Source organism: Dreissena polymorpha, chromosome 3 (assembly GCF_020536995.1).
Source record: "Dreissena polymorpha isolate Duluth1 chromosome 3, UMN_Dpol_1.0, whole genome shotgun sequence".
Lineage (NCBI taxonomy): Eukaryota > Metazoa > Mollusca > Bivalvia > Myida > Dreissenidae > Dreissena > Dreissena polymorpha.
Window position 1 is genome coordinate 64,138,645 of NC_068357.1, and position 21,243 is coordinate 64,159,887.

A 21,243-nucleotide genomic window follows, 5' to 3' on the forward strand; every position below is an offset into this window, starting at 1 on the left:
ATATAGTGGGACACATTTTATAATAATTATTTGTATTACCTGACTGAAGGCATTATGCCGAAACGTCAATTAAAGGAGTATAATGAGAGAGTTATAATAATTTAATTTATTATATACCTGTTTAATGCTTTTAACAAAATACAGGTTGTATCAATCGTTGAAATGAAAAATCCCGTATTACGCTACTCGCTGTTTCCAATTCCGTATTACCATACTAGCCGGACTACTTTCTTCGACCCATTTAATGACGTCACATTACACGAACCGAAAATAGAAATATTTTATATTACGAAATATATTACGTAGTACATCGTGTGACGTCATTTCTGTGACAAAACACAAATGTTTTATCTAAACTCTGTAAGGACATGTCGGACGTGGTGTTTTTTAACAGTAAACTTTGTGTTAAAAACGTATTTTGGAGTGTGTGTTTATCATGCATTAATGTATCCCTATGTGACCCAAATTCGACGATGTAACGGTTACATGAAGCAATATTTAGCAAATAATGAAAGAAATAATGAAATGTTTAATAGCACAAAATAATAATTTTAAACTCGTCTGTATTACTTTGAAATGATTCCAAGACAATAACCATCCATTTAATCAATACAAATAGAACATCGTCGAATTTAGGTGTCGTCGAATTTGGGTTGCGGTAGGATATATTTCGATAGGAATACACTAAAATAGTGTGGTTTGAACTTAGTTCCGATAAAGACATGGAAGATAGAAGTGGATATCGTTTAAACATTTTTGTTATAAACATCGGATTAAAGTTGTCAACTTAATTGTTATAAAAATTGGATTAACGATGGCAATAAGGTAAGCGTGCCGGAAACCTGTGTTTTCCCGGTTCGAATGTTTACACGTTAATTCACATAAACTGTATTCATACGCGTCTTAAATAAACTATGGCGTACCGTTTTAGTAATTGTTTTGTCAGTTTTGTCAAAGTAAAAAATACATTTGTTAACTGTTTTCGTTAGTTGTTGTATATAATAAAAGGAATATTACGCTAGTCAATTGTTCCAAGAGTTTGTATCACTCTCGTGGCGTGTGCTATTTCGCATCACACTCGAGACTCCGCCTCTCGTGTGATACGTCATCACACAAGCCACTCGAGTGATAACAACTCTTGGAACTATTGACTAGCGTAATATTCCGTATATTCCTTGGGATAATTCAACTGAGCTTATTTGTATTACGTCAATAACGGCATAACGACACAACAGGCATATCTATAACAATATAAGACGATTGATCAGGTCATAATTATCGCATCCTTATTGTCGACCTGTATACTAATGATACATTGCATGCTCTTTCAAAGATGGTCGGATGGCCGGTTCATATATTATTTCGTGTCTGCACGATTTCTTGAGAACGCTTCAACAATGAAAAATGGAAAAAGAAAAGAAGGTTTATACATGAACCATATTTGCTATTTCACTTAGATTAACGGAACTACAACTAATACCATAAAAGTATATTTGTATTATTGTGTATAGATATTAATAATAATAATAATAATAATAATAATAATAATAATAATAATGATGATTATGATGATGATGATGATGATGATGATGATGATGATGATGATGATGATGATGATGATGATGATGATGAAAAACATACATTACGATTTACAGAAAAAAATAGTATTGTTCAATTTTTCAACTACATTTATTCACAAATTGACATGCAATGTGAAGAATAATATAAATGGAATTTTTTTGAAGTGCGTTGTGTTAATCATGATACGTGTCATTCCAGCAATTAATTGTTGCATTGCATCATTAAATTTGCCAGGAAAAAAATGTCCATTGCCAGTGTAAAATGGCGGTGTCGTGTTGTGCGTCGAGTTGATTGTCATGTTTTGATCGCAAAGGGCGATACGACACGCAACATTTCAGACAAGAGGCGACATTTTAAACATTATATCGCGTAAATGACGTGCAATTGTTAACTGTCGACTTTAACCAATAGAGCACGATATATGACATTCAACGACATTTTAAACGACACATTATATTAAGCAAATTTCGCGCAAAATATCGTGTGTTGATTTTCTTTATAGTAAACATAAACTAAAAGCGGGCCCATTCAAGAAATATTCTCGTTACACAAGGTCTTATGGAAAACAGATGCGATCATGCACTAAATGGTTCGTTCGGGTTTGTGAATAACATGATATATATCATATTTGATTACTTAAAAAAAAATCCATACACTTGACCAGTGAATTGAGAATGATCACAGTGACTCACGATAAATATGCGCCGCGCTCTGTGAAAAGGGGGTTTAATGCATGAGCGTAAAGTATCGTCCCAGATTAGACTGTGCAGTCCGCACAGGCGAATCAGGGACGACACTTTTCGCCTAAACTGGATATTAGCTAAGCAGAGACCTTCTTTAAATAATATCCTTAAAGCGGAAAGTGTCGTCCCTGATTAGCCTGTGCGGAATGCACAAGCTAATATAATAAGACTTTACGCACATGCATTAAACCCCTTTTTCACAGAGCACGGTCCATATACATGTATACGAGGCAGAAAGGTGTGGAAGGAAAACTACTTTACCATGTCTGTTCTAAGAACTATTGCGGACAATTATTTTAAATATTTATGATGTAAGCATTAAGTGTCAATAAACTTATGTTCTTACTTACTTTAAACATATTTTAAACATGTTTTTACTTCATTTGTACATACATATAATTTTTGAAAAATATGTATTTTAGATACATTAATCATTACAACTAGAATAAGGCCATTTTTATTAATTGATGGGGGAATTCATATGTTAAATATTAACAATATTAAAGATATACGGACACTAAATAAAACAATTTTGATATGTTTGATAATAACATACACAACTCATGTGAACACATGTTCTTTGAGCGGGCCTACAGTGTTTTGAACACTTAAGCAAACATTATACATGTTCTATGTATTTGAAACGCTCGTTAATCTGTATGCGTATCTTTAAGTTTATGAGGTCCTTACGCGCCTAAAGCTGCATTATGTGAGGACCAAGGGTGTGCCTCAGCACTTCTACCTAATTTACACATGAACGTTGAGAATTATTTTGAATCAGAGCTGCAATTTTCAGCTATTAAGTGTTAACTAATAGAGAATACTATGTTAGTGTGATTGTGTACTTAAATTTATCCCACGAGTGAAGAAAGGTTTACATGGCGAGGCTTGCCCCGCTCGTTTCTCTCATTCTGTCCCGAGATGTATACATAATAAAAAGTCAATTTATATAAGAATGTCTTCTATGGTTTAAAGACATTAGGTAACGTTTAGTGTAGGACCCGTGCTTCGGCTGCCAATATATCAAACTTAAGATAAAAAAAATAAAACGATGTGAACCTATACTTTCCTCAAGCTACATGGCTCTATGATAAGCAATCGTTACATGCAATAGATAAATTAATAGGTTGGAATAGTAACTTAATTAATAAATTATTGAAATGCTTTTTGACGATGCTGAAACAGCATCGTCCAAGGTTTGATAACCATCTAAAAAAATTACACAATGGCGACCTATGTAAAAGACCGAGCCAGTCCGATTGAGATAACTCGATTTTTTAGGTTACTTCCCTTTTGCATTCGCCACTGCGTAGGAGATTGCTCGTCATTGATTACATTCTCCTAGCAGAGTTGTCGTTCGTGTTTCAAAATTCAACAATGGCCGCCCCCATGAGAGTCTCGATTCAAAACTTTCTTACTGCATAAATTGGCTTGTTTCGCTATTTAGAAGCTGTCATTTAGGATATATGAATTATTTATTCACTAAATCTCCGCTTATGACAACACTAGTTTTGCGACTTATTGAATGACTATGATACCCGATATCAACATTTCATCGGGGATTTGCAGATCACCAAGCTGTCCTGAAATTCAACATTGATTTCAAACTCTTGACTGGTTTGTATACTCTTTCTTAGTGTTACTACTTTTTATCATTTTAAAATTAAATGAACTGTGTCACAGTAAAAGAGACATTAAGGCGATTGTGGCCAGTTTGGATCTAGATCAGCCTGCAGTCGCTTGAAAGCTGTTTGCTTAAAAGCGTTTTTCTGACAATAACAAATAATTTAATTGGATACTGATTTGACTGCGCTTTTCCTGTGACCTGGCTCAAATAATAGAATTGTCATTAATCAAATTATTTATTTCGAACATTAATCAATTGGTTTTCTTGTCCCTCGGGATCAATACCTCCAGCACTTTCCTGTTGAGAATTGAATACTGCTAAAGGCGATGCTAGGGGGCGTGAGAGATGTTGCACCTTCCAGTATCGCTCGATTGTTCATTGTCAGCTCGGGTACTACGTACATGTACCCCGGGTACTCTTAAGTATACTTACATGTATCCCGGGTACGGTAAATATACTAAAATGTACCCGGGAAATTTAACCCTAAATCAGTCGTTGTCGACTATTTTTTTGTAATAATTATATATACACATCAGGGCTTAACACTAACTTTTTTTCAACTAGCCCGTTCGGGCTAGTAAATGCAGAACCTACTAGCCCTGACCAATCTTTCATGTGCCCTGACCCAAGTATTATAAAAACCTTTATATTTATCATTCAACTCGTATTTTCTTGTGCTTGGAGATGCGCAATTATGATAAAATCTTTCTTATAAGCTTGCCTTACTAATGCTATTGAATTCAATATTCATCTATTTAAGACAACTATTTGTAATCTTCACGCCATTTCTGGAGAAATTTTCTTGTTTTTTTTTATTTCCTCATACTTTCTCTTACTTTCCTCCTTCCCTTTTCCTTTCGTATCCGAGGAACCCCCATGCCCACCCGTAAAGCCAAACTTAAACAACGACATGAACGTTAAAAACTTTTTTACATAGATTGCCGGGTTACCGTCTTACAAGAAATGGTAAGTGAATCTTAGCAAAATAACGTGTTACGGTAGTTGTAACAATTGTACAGGGTTAACTCTCTACTAAAAGCCGGGATCGACCATTAATATTAGTTTTGCTAATTTAATTGCGTAAAAAATATTGTCAAAACACTTCTAATCTAAATAAAGTCTCTATCTTCCTCTAAATGGATTTATTAATCGTCTAAAGGATGGAATAACTTTACCATAATGACAACAAATTAAAGTTATTTAAAATTGATAAATAACTATTAATTTTATAGTTACTTTGTGTTAATGTCGAGTTTTATACCTTCATCATTCCGGACGATCCTGGGCTACCCCGGCTTTTAGTTTCCAACGTATTTTCATTGAGAAAACACGTCACTTCGAGGAAACCAATCAAAAACCGTGTCTAGCGGCATTCCGTTTAAAAATAGGGACTGACGTGTTTTACCAGGAAAACCGCCGGGGATTTTCTGAATTGTCGGCCTCTATTTGATTGCAATCAGGGGGTTCCGAATCTATTTCGAGATACGATCCGTTTGTTGTCTCCGAACTCACTCTGGGATTTAATTGTCATCTGATCGTACTGTATTAAGATTTGTGCATCTTTGAAAAGCTTATTTAAAACGCAGTTTATTGATAAAGAACATATAATCCCGCCCAAAATACACACGACCGGTCGGGCATGTTCCAGGGACATTGGCTAACCCGGACCAAGGTACAGGCAGTGAATGTCGTTCGGACGTGCCTTAGTGTTAAGCTCTGCACATTTATGTCAATGTTCTGTAGAATGGCCTCTATATTATCGGAACACATACTCAAAAAGCATGTTGATGCGGTGTTTTTTTAAGAGAAGTGTGTTTAAGATAATCGGTTGCGGGTTAAAATACGACATCGGATTTTGGGCGCGAATACAACTCGGGTACAGTCTAATATGGACCGAGTACAATTACGTTTATTTACCGTACCTGGGGTACATGTAAGTATACTTAGAGTACCCAGGGTACATGTAAGTATACTTAAGAGTACCCGGGGTACATGTAAGTAGTACTAGAGCCGACAATAACCAATCGAGCTCCATTATCCCTCATGAACCGACTCAAAAAACCGAGTCGGCAATATTTGACTTAATTTTTGGTTTGGTAGCTCTCGAGGGATCGAAAATTTCAGAATCTTCCTAAAAGCCCTACGGGGTTGATCCCCAGAAGCGACATTGAAAACAAGCATACTTTGTTATCTAAAAGGCTGCTAAACCTGATATACAATGATAATGTGAATTTTCTCTCACATGATGTTCATCAGTCATATTATATAAAAACTTACAGCAGTAGTAAACAACTGGACAATAATTAATGAACGCTTTCATTTGTCTTTGACACTTTGATTTTGACATGGCCTAGATTTAAATATGTGACTGGACTTTACCAGCACTCTTGTAACAGAGCTAAAGTTTAAATGTACCATTGAAGATCACCTAAATCCAGATTTGCTATTATAGACGTGTGGAAAGTTTTAAGGGTGTGACAAGTAAGCAAAAATTGGTCATTACTTAGAGGCCACAACTGATCTATGACTGTATTAAAACAAGAAAAATCAGTGCCTGATTTAGATTTCCTTAGATAGTTCAATAAAAAACTAACTTCATAAGCCTGGTAACAGTTTAACGGTAATGCTACCAATGTGTCACACCAGGGCCTTGAATTTGAAATCTAGGACATGCATGGTCATTTCTTTATGAAATCAGGACACAAAATTGTATTTTAAGTCCTTAATTGACCTGGCTATAGTTCTCAGATTATTATAAGCTCAATCAGTATATTTATATCATTAGTTATGCTTTGTGTATTGTAAACATATACACAATCATGCAATTACATGATAGCAATAAATAATATCAAAGCTACCCATACTATAAAGGTCATTGACAAAGCCTATGGTCAAAATGTGAACACATTGAGTGTAATCGCCCTCTCGTGCCAGCAAAAACAACACGTTGACAGGTTGTCATTTTTGACAGTTCTACTTTCAGTTTCATTTTGTGATATCAAACTATTAACAATTATGTGGCTGAGAAAAATATCGCCGTTGCTTTGTAGGCCCCCGGTAGGATGGCCTATATCAGTTGAACTGTCAGTCAGTCAGTCAGTCAGTGTGTCAGTCTGTCCGTCCGTCCGAAAACTTTAATGGCCATAACTTTTTTAATATTGAACATAGCAACTTGATATTTGGCATACATGTGCATCTCGTGGCGCTGCACATTTTCAGTTGTGAAAGGTGAAGGTGAAGGTCATCCTTCAAGGTCAAATGTCAAATATAAAGCGTCTGTCTGTCTGTCCGAAAACTTTGACATTGGCCATAACATTTTCAATATTGGCGTGCATGCGTATCTCATAGAGCTGCACATATTGATTGGTGAAAGGTCAAGGTCATCCTTCAAGGTCAAGGTCAAAGGTCAAATTTTGCAAAATTGTAGATAGCAACTCCATATTCGGCATGCATGTGTATGTCATGGAGCTGCACATTTTTAGTGGTGAAAGGTCAAGGCCATCCTTCAAGGTCAAAGGTAAAATATATGGCTTCAAAGCTGCGCAGCAAGGGGCATTGGGTTTCACAAACACAGCTCTTGTTAAATATATTTTCTGCAAATTTCTTCAAAAAACTTACATCAATACACGATTTTCTTCGTTAATTCAATCATTCCTGACAGATTTGTGTAAATATTTCGCTTACATTTTGACGTGCGTAGGTAGGACCGCATTACCGCTTCCGAAATGTGTATTCATACTATTGCCTTCGAGGAACTTATCTGATGTTTGACGGAAAGGGCCGAAAATGTGCGAGTGTGGGTCAAGTTCCCCACAGGTACTACTTTCCCGTTCCCCCAATTTTTTTTCCGTACCTAAAATTGTTCGTACCCACTTTTTTTTTCGTACCCAATTTTTTTTTCATCCCCAATTTTCTGTTCGTACCCAAAAATTTTTCGGTCCCAATTTTTTTGTTCCCAAATATTTTTTCGTACCCAAATTTGTTTTCATACCCAAATTTTTTTCGCAAAATTTTTGTACCAAATTTTTTTTTCGTACCAACATACACAATTGTGGTGATTGTGGTGATGTAGATAAACTTAACTTGATGCTTTTATATCCATCCTCTCAAAAGCATCGTCACACCAGTACTGTCAGTACTTTGATTTACTTCTGACCTCATTCACTATATGCAACTGTGTGCACTCTATTTTGTGACTGTTTCTTCTTAACCTTTATTCTAGTTTTTTATTCATTAATGTTAAAGTTGTTCGTGATATTAATACTATAAAATATAGTGCATTATGTTTGGCTTTCAATAAAAAAAACTTATATTGCTTTATTAATCTATTACTCGTAAGCATTCGCTATATAACAGGTATTCACGAGGCAGTCTGCAAAACAGAAAAAACACACAAGTTTATCACGATAAATACAAAGTACATACGAACACTTTGAAAGTTCTTTAGTAGTACATAAGTAGTACAATCGAAACGACTGAAACGAGTTTACTTTTGAAAAAGGTGCAATATTCTTCCTTAAATCTGTACATACCTGGTATGCAATTCATAATCTTCTGGTATGCAATTCATTATCTTAAGAAAAATGGTTTAAAAACTATGTTTTCATTTCCTTTCATTTCTGCAAAACGTGAACTTTATTGCATTTGCATGTTTTCTTTTTCATCGCTACGTTGTATTATAGGAAAGGCCTAGTGAGTTCGCGTGTCGTTAATGTCGTCTAACCAAAATAGATATATCATTATGATAAATTAATTAGTTTAGCGTTTAAATGTTAAAGTATCATAACCTCAGTGATCCTTTTACGTAATGTCGTGAACGAATGTAAATGATTTGTGGATGTAATTAGCAATGTTCCTAATAATTACTGTTGACAAGTGACCTATAAAAATTAAATACACCTTAATACATATAACATGAATGTGTGATGTACTAACTGTATAATAGTGTGACATAACTAATGTAAATCCATAAAAACGAAAAAAAATACAAATGTTATTTTCAAAATAGTTCATCTAACACGTAATAATAAACACACTTTCATATGGATATCATAGAGGATATTTGTTGGATTCGGTGGATTATCGTTTTAAATTCACGAGTGATCATAGAAAATAATATTTTCACGAGTGGCGCAGCCACGAGTGAAAAAAATATATTTTCTATGATCACGAGTGAATTAAAATCGATATTCCACCAAATCCAACAAATTTTCTTTTTATTTTATGCTTTTTTTCACAGTATATATATACATTGTTCAAGAGTTTAACTAAAGAATTTCGCTGGGATAATGACGTCATTTCGTCAAAAAAATGACGTCATTTCACAGTAAACAGTGAAATTTATCGATAATTTTCACAATTAATTTTCACTGTTTAAAACAGTGAAATTATCAGTGTTAATTCACTAATATTTCTCTATAAACCACCGGAAAGAATAAAATAAAATTATTTTCGACACAGGACGCTTGTAAACTATGTTGTTTGGCTGGCAGTCGTTTCAACGATCGACTTTCTATCGCAAACATTTAAGGAAATCAAGCTTAAGTATAGCAAAGTCAGTACATTTCATAGATGGTAATATAACGAAATGGCAACTTATTCCTATTGGAAGCAAGCTTAAGTTCAGAATGGTAAGTACATTTATAAGATGTTAATATAACGTTATTGTCACTTTTGCTTTGAGGAAGCATTTGTCTTATAAACTGAACAGTACGTCAGTTGACAAACTAAACGAATGAAATTTAGTAAGGCATTATTCTATAAAATAGCCTTTATTTCCTACTGAAATTCTAACAACAAGGCCAATATGAAGTCAATTGTATAAGGAGAAGTAAATTAACTATATTAATTATATAATTTCCATATAAATAAAAACTTATATTCAACAGCTTTCTGCAAAAACATATTCATGAACTCCAGCATAGACTCATTATATTGTTTGAAATTTGAAACATCGAATACGTCATAAATGCTGACAAAAATGGCTTTCCCTTTAATCACATTGCAGCTTAAAATACTCATATGTTGTCAATGTGAATATGTTAAGATGGTTTTGTTGAGTTGGTAAAGCAAAAGCTCAGCTTACTCGCCGATTCCCTTTTATTTCCGGCGTGCATCTAATCCAATTTTACAGCAAATTTAAGCCAACAAAAGCACAAACAAACGCTAAAATTGAAGGTGGATGTAAATATTTGTTTTCTGGCTCGTTGTCGTGACATACTTTCGCAAACACGTTGTCCTCATGGTTTAACAATTCATTTTGTATACTTTCGCCAATTCATTTAAATAAAAAGTTCTATTACAACTTAAAGTATAAAGCTATTACGTGTTTTCAAAATGCCGCCCGGAAAAGCCATCAATTACTGACCGAACGAATACAGAACTAATCCTGATTTGTCGAATCATAGTATTGGCCGAGTTTTAAGATATAATGGCGATTTTACGTTAAATTAAGCGAACAAACGAAAAAGATTCTCTTCCTACATTATAATGTCAAGAAATAAAAACTGTTATAATTTACCCATTCTTTGCCAGGTGGTTTCAGGGACTTCTTCTGTTCCCGCCCGCTGGCAGAAATGCGCCTCCACTGTGAACGCTGTCATGCCGGAAGTGATTGGGCGGCTGTTTGTGGAAACCGCTTTCAAGGATGACTCCAAGACAGATGTAACATTTTCGTCTTGTTTCAGACCATTTGTTTACTGGTCACTGTCTACAAAAACCGAATGATGAGGTCTCTTTCAGTCGGATGAAGCTGAAACTTCACTTTGTTTATTTTTACCAGCCGTGTTCAAAATTTGATCAATTAAGGCAAAATAAAATTAATAAAACGAGTTGGAGATAAACGTTATACATTTTTATTAAAGAATATCGTTAACCTTGTTAAACGGACAATAAACAACGACTGATCAGAATAAATAGCTACGCATGACAAACACTCAAATGGTGTGTGTTATGGTGTAACGCTGATAAACTTACCACCGTATGCTTTACTTCAATATAGTGAATTATTCAACGGTAAACAACAAATGTATAAAAAAAATACACACAAGTTTCTGAATGCATATTGATTAAAATATTATCTATGTTAGGTATTGGATCTTGAAGACAAGATACGCGAGACATTCATGGAAATGATTGACCACCTCGACTGGATGAGTTACACAACCAAACAGTTTGCTAAGGAAAAGGTAAACAGACCACCGACCAATCGGTTGATAATTTAATGCTATCACTTGATCTTTTTGTTTCATACAAAAATAAGAACAACATAATTATGAACATATATCATTTCCCCAGACGACTTCTTTCTAAACTAAAACCAATTGACAAGTATACAATGTAAGTGAGCATGATGAGTACATACATGTGTGGGGACCTGTAAATATTTTCACATTCACATGACAACTTCATATGGAAATATGTAATATTACTCTATTTAATCTATTGTACACAATGTAACACAATAACTTTTGTATACTTATCTTAACCTTAAATATGTATATAGTCCATCATAGTATAACTTTAAGAAGTTATCTTGCTATTAACCTTTTGTAATATCGGCTTGCATGTGTATATTCTAATTGTGTTTATTTGTGGCTGTTCGTATGTGTAATGCTCGTCTGTATTACTATGACAGAAATGGTGTTGCTATTTTACTAAAGTGTTTATCTTTTTTATGTATTGTTCCAGGCCAATTACATAGACACACAAATCGGTTACCAAGATCTTGTCTACAAAAACGACGAACTGAACGATATGCAAAAACATGTAAGTAGTTATAACATATTTATTTTACTATTTATTTTACTGGATCTTTGATTAAACACACACACACAATATAAATAATCATGATGATAATTGTACTAATACTACTGATTATAATCATCATCACCAACAGCAGTATATTGTTCTTAAATTATTGTATATTAGTTGGTTAAGATATCGCATATGCACATGTATTTGTTAAAGGTACACAAATGAAAGAATAAACATCTCTTTATAAAAACAACGCAATATTCGGTCGTTGTTTTCGTTTGCGAATCAACGTTGCCTGTCCCACAACAGTAATTCTCACTGAAGTTAAATGTATGCGTTGTGTTGCCTATATCTTGACTACTAGGTTTATTCCTATGATTCATGGGTGTTAAAATATTAGATATAGACCTAGTACATTCATATCAAACAAACCATACTAAGATTGCGAATATACTTAAAAAAGTAATTCTTTTCAAAAGCATTTGCTTGAATACCTGCATGTAAGAAGCACGATATCTGAATATTTTTTTTTATAAACTACTGAACATATATACCACGCCCTCTCATGTGCCCCAGTAACTTTAATTCGATGCTAGATAAGCGAAAATTGGAATTAAAGTGCCTAAATTAATATGTCTCACGTTTATTTCAAGACTCAACTTGTTATGTGAAAACGTAACATGGATTATAGCTTCTAAATTAAGCAAAATAAATTTATTCGAAATGATTTGTGCTGAACAGTTGTATCTTATTATGAATGATGCAGTACGTTACTAAGGCTACTGATGATTTCGGTATTTGTTTCCAAGGTGACTGTAGACGACAGCGACCCTCTGAAGACTCTTGCCAGTTTCGAAAAGGCCTCGGTTATACGCAAACTTCTGCAGCTGAGGAAGGACTTTGACAAATCAGAATCGGCTCCTAGCGTCGGATTGTAGCACTCTGTATTTGGTGAATTGAAACAGGCTAACGCAGCACGTCCATCATGATTCTCGCATTTACTTTTCCAATGCTTTAATAAGTTTTCATATTGTATGCCGTATTGTAATTATTGTCTCGATTTAATCAGCCATGTCCATTTACCTTACACTAATTACCCGGTCGAGTTTTATCAACAGTTTCACTCCTGATAATGTTTCTAAAGTTTCAGTATACCTATATATGCATATTGAAATGCGTCTGAAATCCGGTACATGTGTATATCAAAATCTAGAATGCCGAAAACTAGCACGTAACTTGTACTGTGGCAGTTTTATTTTGTAATTTTTGTTTATTGCATAAGCTTCACTCTAAAAAAGTCCTATGTACAATATATTCCTCCTCCTTTCCTACCATTTCATAAATTGCAATTGCAGTTGACTTAAATCGAGAAAAAACATTATTTAGTCATTTCAAATAAATTGATCTTTTACTTTTGCTTTTATCGTGGAAGTTAAATAACTTTTGCTTAAACTATACGTTTAATTCGCACACATCTCCAATGTACATCCTTTTTGTATGTTTGAATATTATTTCAAAATTTTAAAGTTAATTCGCATAAAGCTGTTTTTATTTTTATTCCGTCGTCGTTGTCAAAACATGCGTTGAACGTATTCACAATCGCAGGTTCAATAATCTAAAAAAATAATAAAAAGACTCTAAAGCCTATGAATCAAAATGATAAATTTGTTGAAGACTTGGGTACGCGGTTCTTTGTTTGCTATTCTGCAAAAGATTCAGCATTCAGTATGGTCTTTTATATGTTTTTTTTTAGGTGGCACTTTTCCCCAGCAACCGTGAATGCCATTTATTCACCAACTGGTAATTCCATAAGTACGTATACTTGATTCAATGGTGTATTACGCTCTCATATCTTGACTAAACAGTATTTCGCACTCATATCTTGACTAAACAGTAACAGTTTGTCCACATAAGATAAAGGAAACAAATTTAACCGACACAAAATGTAGAATTCACCCAATGTCACATAATAATAACATAATGTACTAACTGTGTATAACTTGCGATAATTACACGTAGGACAACTAATCAGCTGTTACAAAAACTGCCATATAAACATAATAAACAAGAGATGTGTTTGTCAGAAACACAATGCCCCCTATTGTGCCGCTTTGAGATAAAATCTCCATATATCATTTGGCAGGTCTAGAAAATATCTCCCTTTTAAAGCTTATTACTTCCCTTGGATTTTATTTTTTACTTTTGACCTTGAAGGATGACCTCGACCTTTCACCATTCAAAATGTGCAGCTCCATGAGATGCACATGCATACCAAATATTAAGTTGTTATATTCAATTTCGCAAAAGTTATGGCCTATGTTAAAGTTTTCGGACAGACAGACAGACAGACAGACAGACAGACAAACAAGACAGACGGACGGACGGACGGACAGACAGACAGGCAGGCAGGCAGGCAGGCAGACAGGCAGGCATTCAGACAGACAGACAGACAGACAGACAGACAGACAGAGACAGACAGACAGACAGACAGACACACACACAGACAGACAGACATACACACACACACACACACACACACACACACACACACACACACACACACACACACACACACACACACACACACACACACACACACGGACTGACAGTTCAACTGCTATATGCCACCCTACCTGGGGCATAACAAGTATCTATTAATCCTTTGTGATCACTTTAAGCGGAGTTTGGAATTCAACGTAGACATAGTTTGTTTTTTTTTAATTTAGTTTAGGAGAACAGAAAAGTAAAGTAAGAATGTAATGCCTGTTGATGATTTCAAGCATAAACATTATTAGGTTTATCAAGTGTAATCATTCTTATGTTTCATTTTAGTATTCCATGCTGTCATTCTTCAACCGCCATATTATTCACACGACCAACCTGCGTACGTAGCTTAACCAGTTTACCTAAGTTGTTGCTGATAAAATATACTTGCCTTGTTGATACAATTGCATATCGTGTAATATAAATCTATCTTGGATTTGAATATTGCCATCTTATGGTAATCTTTGCTATACGTTTGCAATAGTTTTTTATATAATTATTCCACGAAACCTCAGACAACAAATAAGAGTTCTACTGTGCAACAGTTAAGCGAAACATAAAACAATTATAAATAAATGTGAACTCTCGTCCCATGTGTATGACAGTTATTAGAATGGAATATTTAATGCTGAGGAAGCATTCTTGTACAAAGGATGACATCATCCTCTGACTCATACACGACGTTTTGCCCTTGAAATGATTCACTTGATGCAAAACATATTCTATGAAAATATGTAAATTGTAAACTATACATGATAATTTAACTATTTCAAGTTATGCCTGACTGTATACAATGATAATGTTATGCGTGTATATTTGTGTACATTAGCTATTTGAACTACGGGGGAATTGGGTCCGTCATCGGTCACGAGATCACGCACGGCTTTGACGATCAAGGTATTCAACCTGTATTTTCCAAGTCACGGGATACAATTGTCGCGTTGCATATACGACATTTTTCGAGGCCGTTTGTATGAGTCAAAGGCATCCGAAAACCCTCCAACATATGGATGTTTCCATTTCATTTATACGTAGGCCACACGGATAAAATTGAAAAATCGAAGATAGTGAGCTGGTACATCATGACGTTCATTAACAAGGCTGACCTTATTTCGTGATTTGAATAAAATATTGAAAAATCTATAAGTAATTGAAAAAAAATGTTTAAAAAATAAAATGATGAATCTTTTTGTGTAAGTTTGAGTTCTATATGGAGTGTTATGTTCAACATCATATTAGTCGGCTTATCTCGCACTTCAGGCCGTAAGTATGACAAAGAGGGAAACCTTAAGTCCTGATGGGCGGCGGACGACGGCTCGAAGTTTGAGGAGCGTGCTCAGTGCATCATAGATCAGTACAACGGCTACGTGGTGCCAGGAACAGGCAACATGACTGTGGGTATACATGAGGATATATATATATATATATATATATATATATATATATATATATATATATATATATATATATATATATATATATTCATTTAATTCGCGACTTATAATAGACATTTATATTGTCACATTTGGCGCTGCCACGAGTTGAAATTTGTATTTACATGATCAAGAGCGGATTCAAATCGGTAATCAACCGAAAGCAACACATTTCATTTGAGTTAATTCCTTTTCGCCGTTTTTACATTTTAAATAAATGATTAAATTGGGGAATTTCTTAGAAATTGTAACTTTATACGTCGTTATAATGACTGCATGTAAAAACTAACTCAGTAATATTTTTCAATATTTGAACCAGTGAATAACCCGTTTTAAATCGATGGAACGGATAGAATAAATGTATTTACAGTCGACATGTATTAAAAGATTTTTTTAAACAAAATCGGGCAATGAACAGATAAGATGCTGTGCTTATAAACTATTAGTAACGTTCATATGAGATGTAGGCAGGGCTCTAGGTTAAATTATGAATACACTCTATACATCTTGGCTGTTAATGTGTTCACAAATTTTTGCCTTAACCCGAACACTTTTCAATAAAAATATTTATTTTTAGGTTGAACGTTAAGGTAACTTTGAGAATATGTTATAGATTCTATTCGAGTAGTACCACTATTATAAGTACAACGCATGAATGATGTCTTTTCAGATTAATGGTATTAATACCTTAGGAGAAAACATTGCGGATAACGGTGGCATCAAAGCAAGCTTCAAAGTAAGTTTGAAACACATACCCACTTTATTTAAACTTTTTTTTATTAAATTGGTTAGTTTTTTAATTTAATACCATTGTCGGAAGTGTAGACATCTAAATTAAGAATAGTGGATATGTGATCGTGAAAACATCGATTAAGCGTTTCCTGTGTAAAAATTACACATTGACCCATTCATCAAACAGTCCCTGCATACAAAAAAACTATTTTAAAGGGCTTCATTACATAATTACCATAGGCAAGCGTAAAATATCATGAATAATAGTTGTGTTTTTAAATAAACGTTGTTGAAGGCGTACCGGAAGTGGGTGAACAGTTCAAGAGGAGGCAAGGAGGAGCCGAAACTACCCGGACTTCCCTACACACCGAATCAGCTATTTTTTCTCAATGCTGCACAGGTATCTGTTTTAAAAGCTGTTTCTTTTGTTGGTAATTGGCTATTTTAAACGTATAAGCAAAGCATTCTGTAAAAAGCACCAATGTTTTTAAGAAAAAGAAAGTTTATTGGCGCCCATCCAGCTTAATTTAAACCCGAGAAAAGACGCACACACTAGAAAATATGATCGATTAAAATGCCAAATGTGTTTTCACTGAATAGATTTGGTGCTCAAGTACTAGAGATCAAGCGAAGATGGCGCTCATTCTTACGGGAACACATAGCATATCGGATTACAGGTAACACACATTAGTAAGATGAAACAGTGCATAAAATGTCATCCGAAGAGAATGACAAGAATGCAACTCTTCAATTAACAGCGTCAATGAACACTAAATGATATGATGTATATGTATGATGACTTTTTCGACTTAAAAAAACATTCAACTCTATCGACAGAAGTAATTTAAATGCGGTGCTTCATACAATTTGCTGAAATAAATATTGGCTTAAAAACATAATAACAAATATAGATCCTGGTAAATGTTCGACAATACATTATCACAAATCGGTATTCTAAACAAGCCGTCGTCCTGGCATGAGGCAGGATTGTATATTTAGCTCAGTTGTATCTTCAATGTGTATGTAAAAGTTGTATACGTTGATATGTACTGCAGAACAACGGTGATTTTTTCCCTGTGTACTATGTATGTACAAAAACTCTTCACCAAATTCAGGGTGCACGGTACCCATCTGAACAAGAATGTGCGTGTGACGCGACACACAAAACAGAGTCAACGGAAATGTAATTCTTAATTGTATTTTTATTGAAGTTCATCATATTTGGCGAAATACGTCCATTTAACATTTAACCTTGTATAATACACTCACCGCAGTATACAAAGTGCTTCCCCCCCCCCCCTCGGCACCTACCACGGACCCTCCGGAAGCCGACCAGTTTGAAATACGAACGGAGATTTCTTTTTAAAATGCATTTTCTTTTCAACTCAATAAGTAATATATTATCACAAAAACTATCCAAGCCACTAGGGGGTCATGGATTGGGGTAGAGGGGTCCGGGGAGAGGTGAGGATAAAATACAGTTATTTGTTGCCCTATACAATGACCCTTTGTTGTTAGTGTTAAACTGTTTTTGTTATTATTATATTACATCTTTGTGTTGCAGGACTATGAAGTTGGGCGTGTGTTTGATGTGACATATCGACTATTGATGAATGACATTTGATATTTAAAAAATTTGAACTATTTATGTCATCATCATAATCATCATCATCATCATTCCTGTAATAAGAAAAAAAAAACAGAAAAAGATCAACATCTTTATGTTCGGAAGTATAGACTTAGATGAATACATGTGCCATACGTGTGCAACTTCAGATTGAACAAACAACAATCTAAAACAATCTTACTAATATATTTACACAAATTAGTTAATATAGTTTACATGGTTTCCGAGATGAAGAACGCTTATCCGGTTAGGTCAAGAACAAGAAAATAGGGCGAGCTTAAGCGTAAACGAATAATCCTGCGTCGGTACGGTCATTCGATTTCGTAAATAAGTCAGAATAGTTTGCATTCGTTTAAAACGTTTTCAACGAATAGTGTGGTTTAAAATACATTTTTATAAATGGATTAAAGAACTGAAAATGGAAGTGCATACCGTTGACATTGTATTTTTTTATGATCATTGGATTAAAAGTGTCATTCCGGTAATCGGGTCGTTTACTTAATTTTGTTTTTATGGCCTGTGTTAAATCTCAAAGAAAGTCATTAATCAAATATATAGTACGGTTTCAGTTGAAATCAATAGTTTATTTTTTTCAGTATAAGAGGCGCGATCTGATTCTTTTCAGATATGAAAAATCGGCCCGACTATATACCCGCCGATACAATTGAGGTTTGTCTTGCTATTGCATTTTTTTCATTTCAAACCGAAAAAAATCACATTCTTGATTCGTTATTTTTTTTTCTCTGATTTTCAATAGGAAAGTTTTCAAATGAACATTTAAATATAACATTTAAAACATGATATTTTTACTTGACACAATCGGCAATCATTCGGTCCTCAAAAATGTTGTGTACATGTAAAAGGCCCGACCAGAATAATTATTAAGTTTAGTCAATTAGTCATTTGTTTTTGATAAAATGTGTTAACGGCATATTTTACAATTATGCCGGATATATCGATATCGTTATAGCTCGCCCTATTTTCTTGGTCTAGGCCTCACCGGATAAACTTTCTCCATCTCGGCACCAACTATGTATTCACTATATTTTTTTTTATAAGAAAATAATATCTACTTTTTTATTATGAACTATGAACGTGTTTACTTTAATGTTCCAGTTGATAAATTATATTTAATCTTAATAGTTTTCTTCAAATAAGACAACACAAAGATACAAAAGGGCCTTGATTAACTTGAAGACCCCACCTAGATTCAAGGGTCACCAATTATCCAAGACTTGACCAAGTGACAATTGTCTTAGACCCACTTGACCCAGATTCAGTTTCATCAAGGTCGAGTCTTTAGTGTTGCCTTAACATAGTTTTTCTAAAATTCGACATGTTTACCAATTTTGGACGCATGTTATCCACATTCAACTGGGTCCACTTATTGCGAAGATAAACATTCTAACCATGTTCCATAAAGATCTTATGTAAAATATGGTCTCATGTTTGGTGAAAGATCAATAATGACGACACACGACTCTCAACGACAGACGCCGAACATCGGGTGATCACAATGGCTCACTTAAAACACCAGCCGCATTACAACAAATATTAATAATGGACATATCAGCTACATAGCAAAACTAAACATTTTAAAATGAATAAAATTTGCCATGAAGTCATTAAGTTAGCTCATGTTGTCTGTGTTGGAACTAGTATATGCAGTAAACACCACATAACATTATTGTTATTGATTATTTGATGAAACAATTAAGAAGGCTACTTTATAGAAACAGTTATCAGTTTTAAAATACATTTTTCTTCATTCGCTGAACAATTAGCGCGCTACAACTTTGTCCACACGAACACGTGCTACTGTTCTTTAAAACATTTGTTGTAACATGTGCATTGAAATAAAATACACCAAATTGTTTCCTATTAATAAAAATGTGCTGCTATTTCAAAACAATGTGATGTAGTAAATCATTACGAAATAATGTTCCACCTAGTATTGTAATTATTTACGTTACATACCATACAATGCCCGACGGCGAGATTACGCGGCAACAGTTTGAGACACGTGCAGTGGCGTTATGATATTGTCGTTCTCTCGTATAATTGTGTATACAAATATTCAAAATAAACGCAACGGTGAATTTACCAAAACTATTTTTATTCCCGTAACATAGTACACATTACAAGTGTACAAAATCACACAAAAAGAACAACATTTTAATCCTCTCTGTTATATAATGTGTTATTATTGTCATTTCAACAACAACTATCTAGCAGGACATTCACCGCACATGTAAATGCATACGCAGTACGTGTTCTTTCTCGATATACTTATTCGAAAATTCAAAAAGCTTTGTCACTGTAGGTGACAAACTCCCGCGAAAATGTATTTCGATCTAAACAAATTCTAACGAAAAAGCTGTTAAAGGGGCCCTTTCACAGATTTTGGCATATTTTGAAGTTTTTCATTAAATGCTTTATATTGATAAATGTAAACATTGGATCTTAAAAGCTCCAGTAAAAAAATTAAGAATAATATTTAAAAAAGGAAAAAAAAGTAGCCGGTACCAGGGCTCGAACCACTGACCCCCGGAGTTCTGGAGTTAGTCTGAAGTAAAAAGGCCTTAGCCGTCTCGGCTATTCCGCCGGGTACACCAAGATTAAGTATTGTATACATTATATTAAGTATTGTATACATTAAATAAGCAATCTTCGTAGTTTCGTAAGTTTAAACGACAACAGAACTCTCCAAATTATTCAATCGTTTCGCGTTGCAACGCTTTATAATTTTTAGGTTTTCAAATCGTCAAAAGATACATATAATGGCTATATTGGACTATGGTTAATGTTCAGTAATACTGTTTCCTCACAAATATCATAACTAAAACGAAAATTTGCGAATCTGAAACATATTTTTTTAATTTTGTTAATATACCAAACCGTGAAAAGATCCCTTTAAGTTATAGAACTAGTATTTGAAGTTTTAAAAGACCTATTAAAATATGTGTTTGTATTTTAAATTTCGTCGAAACCTATTGATCTAAGCCTTGTACAAGAAAGTTAACCGAATGGGAAAAACACTTGTTTATGTTGTGGTTTGAGATTTTGACGAGTCCACTGATAAATCAATCCTCGTCGCGTATAATAAGTCAATAAAGAAAGTATGCTATAAAACAAACTGTATGGAAAGATATAACCAAATTATCAAATCTCAACCTTTAAGTTTTTTTTTGAAAATGAAGA

At 34.2% G+C, this 21,243-nt stretch overlaps 1 protein-coding gene across 3 annotated transcripts; it reads left to right on the top strand.

Moving 5' to 3' along the window:
• The first annotated feature begins 376 nt into the window (after positions 1-376).
• Positions 377-19,825, top strand: LOC127874009 (neprilysin-like). 3 transcript variants are annotated; one of them, XR_008046495.1, is made up of 13 exons: positions 377-825; positions 10,486-10,614; positions 11,040-11,138; positions 11,641-11,718; positions 12,516-12,657; positions 13,460-13,518; positions 14,539-14,590; positions 15,511-15,644; positions 16,354-16,419; positions 16,711-16,815; positions 17,016-17,092; positions 17,531-17,598; positions 17,980-19,825. XR_008046495.1 is itself a non-coding variant. In XM_052418117.1 (5 exons), exons 2-5 carry the CDS (start codon positions 10,552-10,554, stop codon positions 12,642-12,644), a joined length of 369 nt encoding a protein of 122 aa, XP_052274077.1. In that variant the 5' UTR covers positions 377-825; positions 10,486-10,551; the 3' UTR covers positions 12,645-12,740. The 3 variants fall into 3 exon arrangements, 1 of the variants encoding a protein (XP_052274077.1); XR_008046496.1 differs by lacking the exons at positions 15,511-15,644; positions 16,354-16,419; positions 16,711-16,815; ... (1 more) ...; positions 17,531-17,598; positions 17,980-19,825 and adding an exon at positions 15,080-15,089; XM_052418117.1 differs by lacking the exons at positions 13,460-13,518; positions 14,539-14,590; positions 15,511-15,644; ... (3 more) ...; positions 17,531-17,598; positions 17,980-19,825 and having other exon boundaries at positions 12,516-12,740.
• The last annotated feature ends 1,418 nt before the right edge of the window (positions 19,826-21,243 follow it).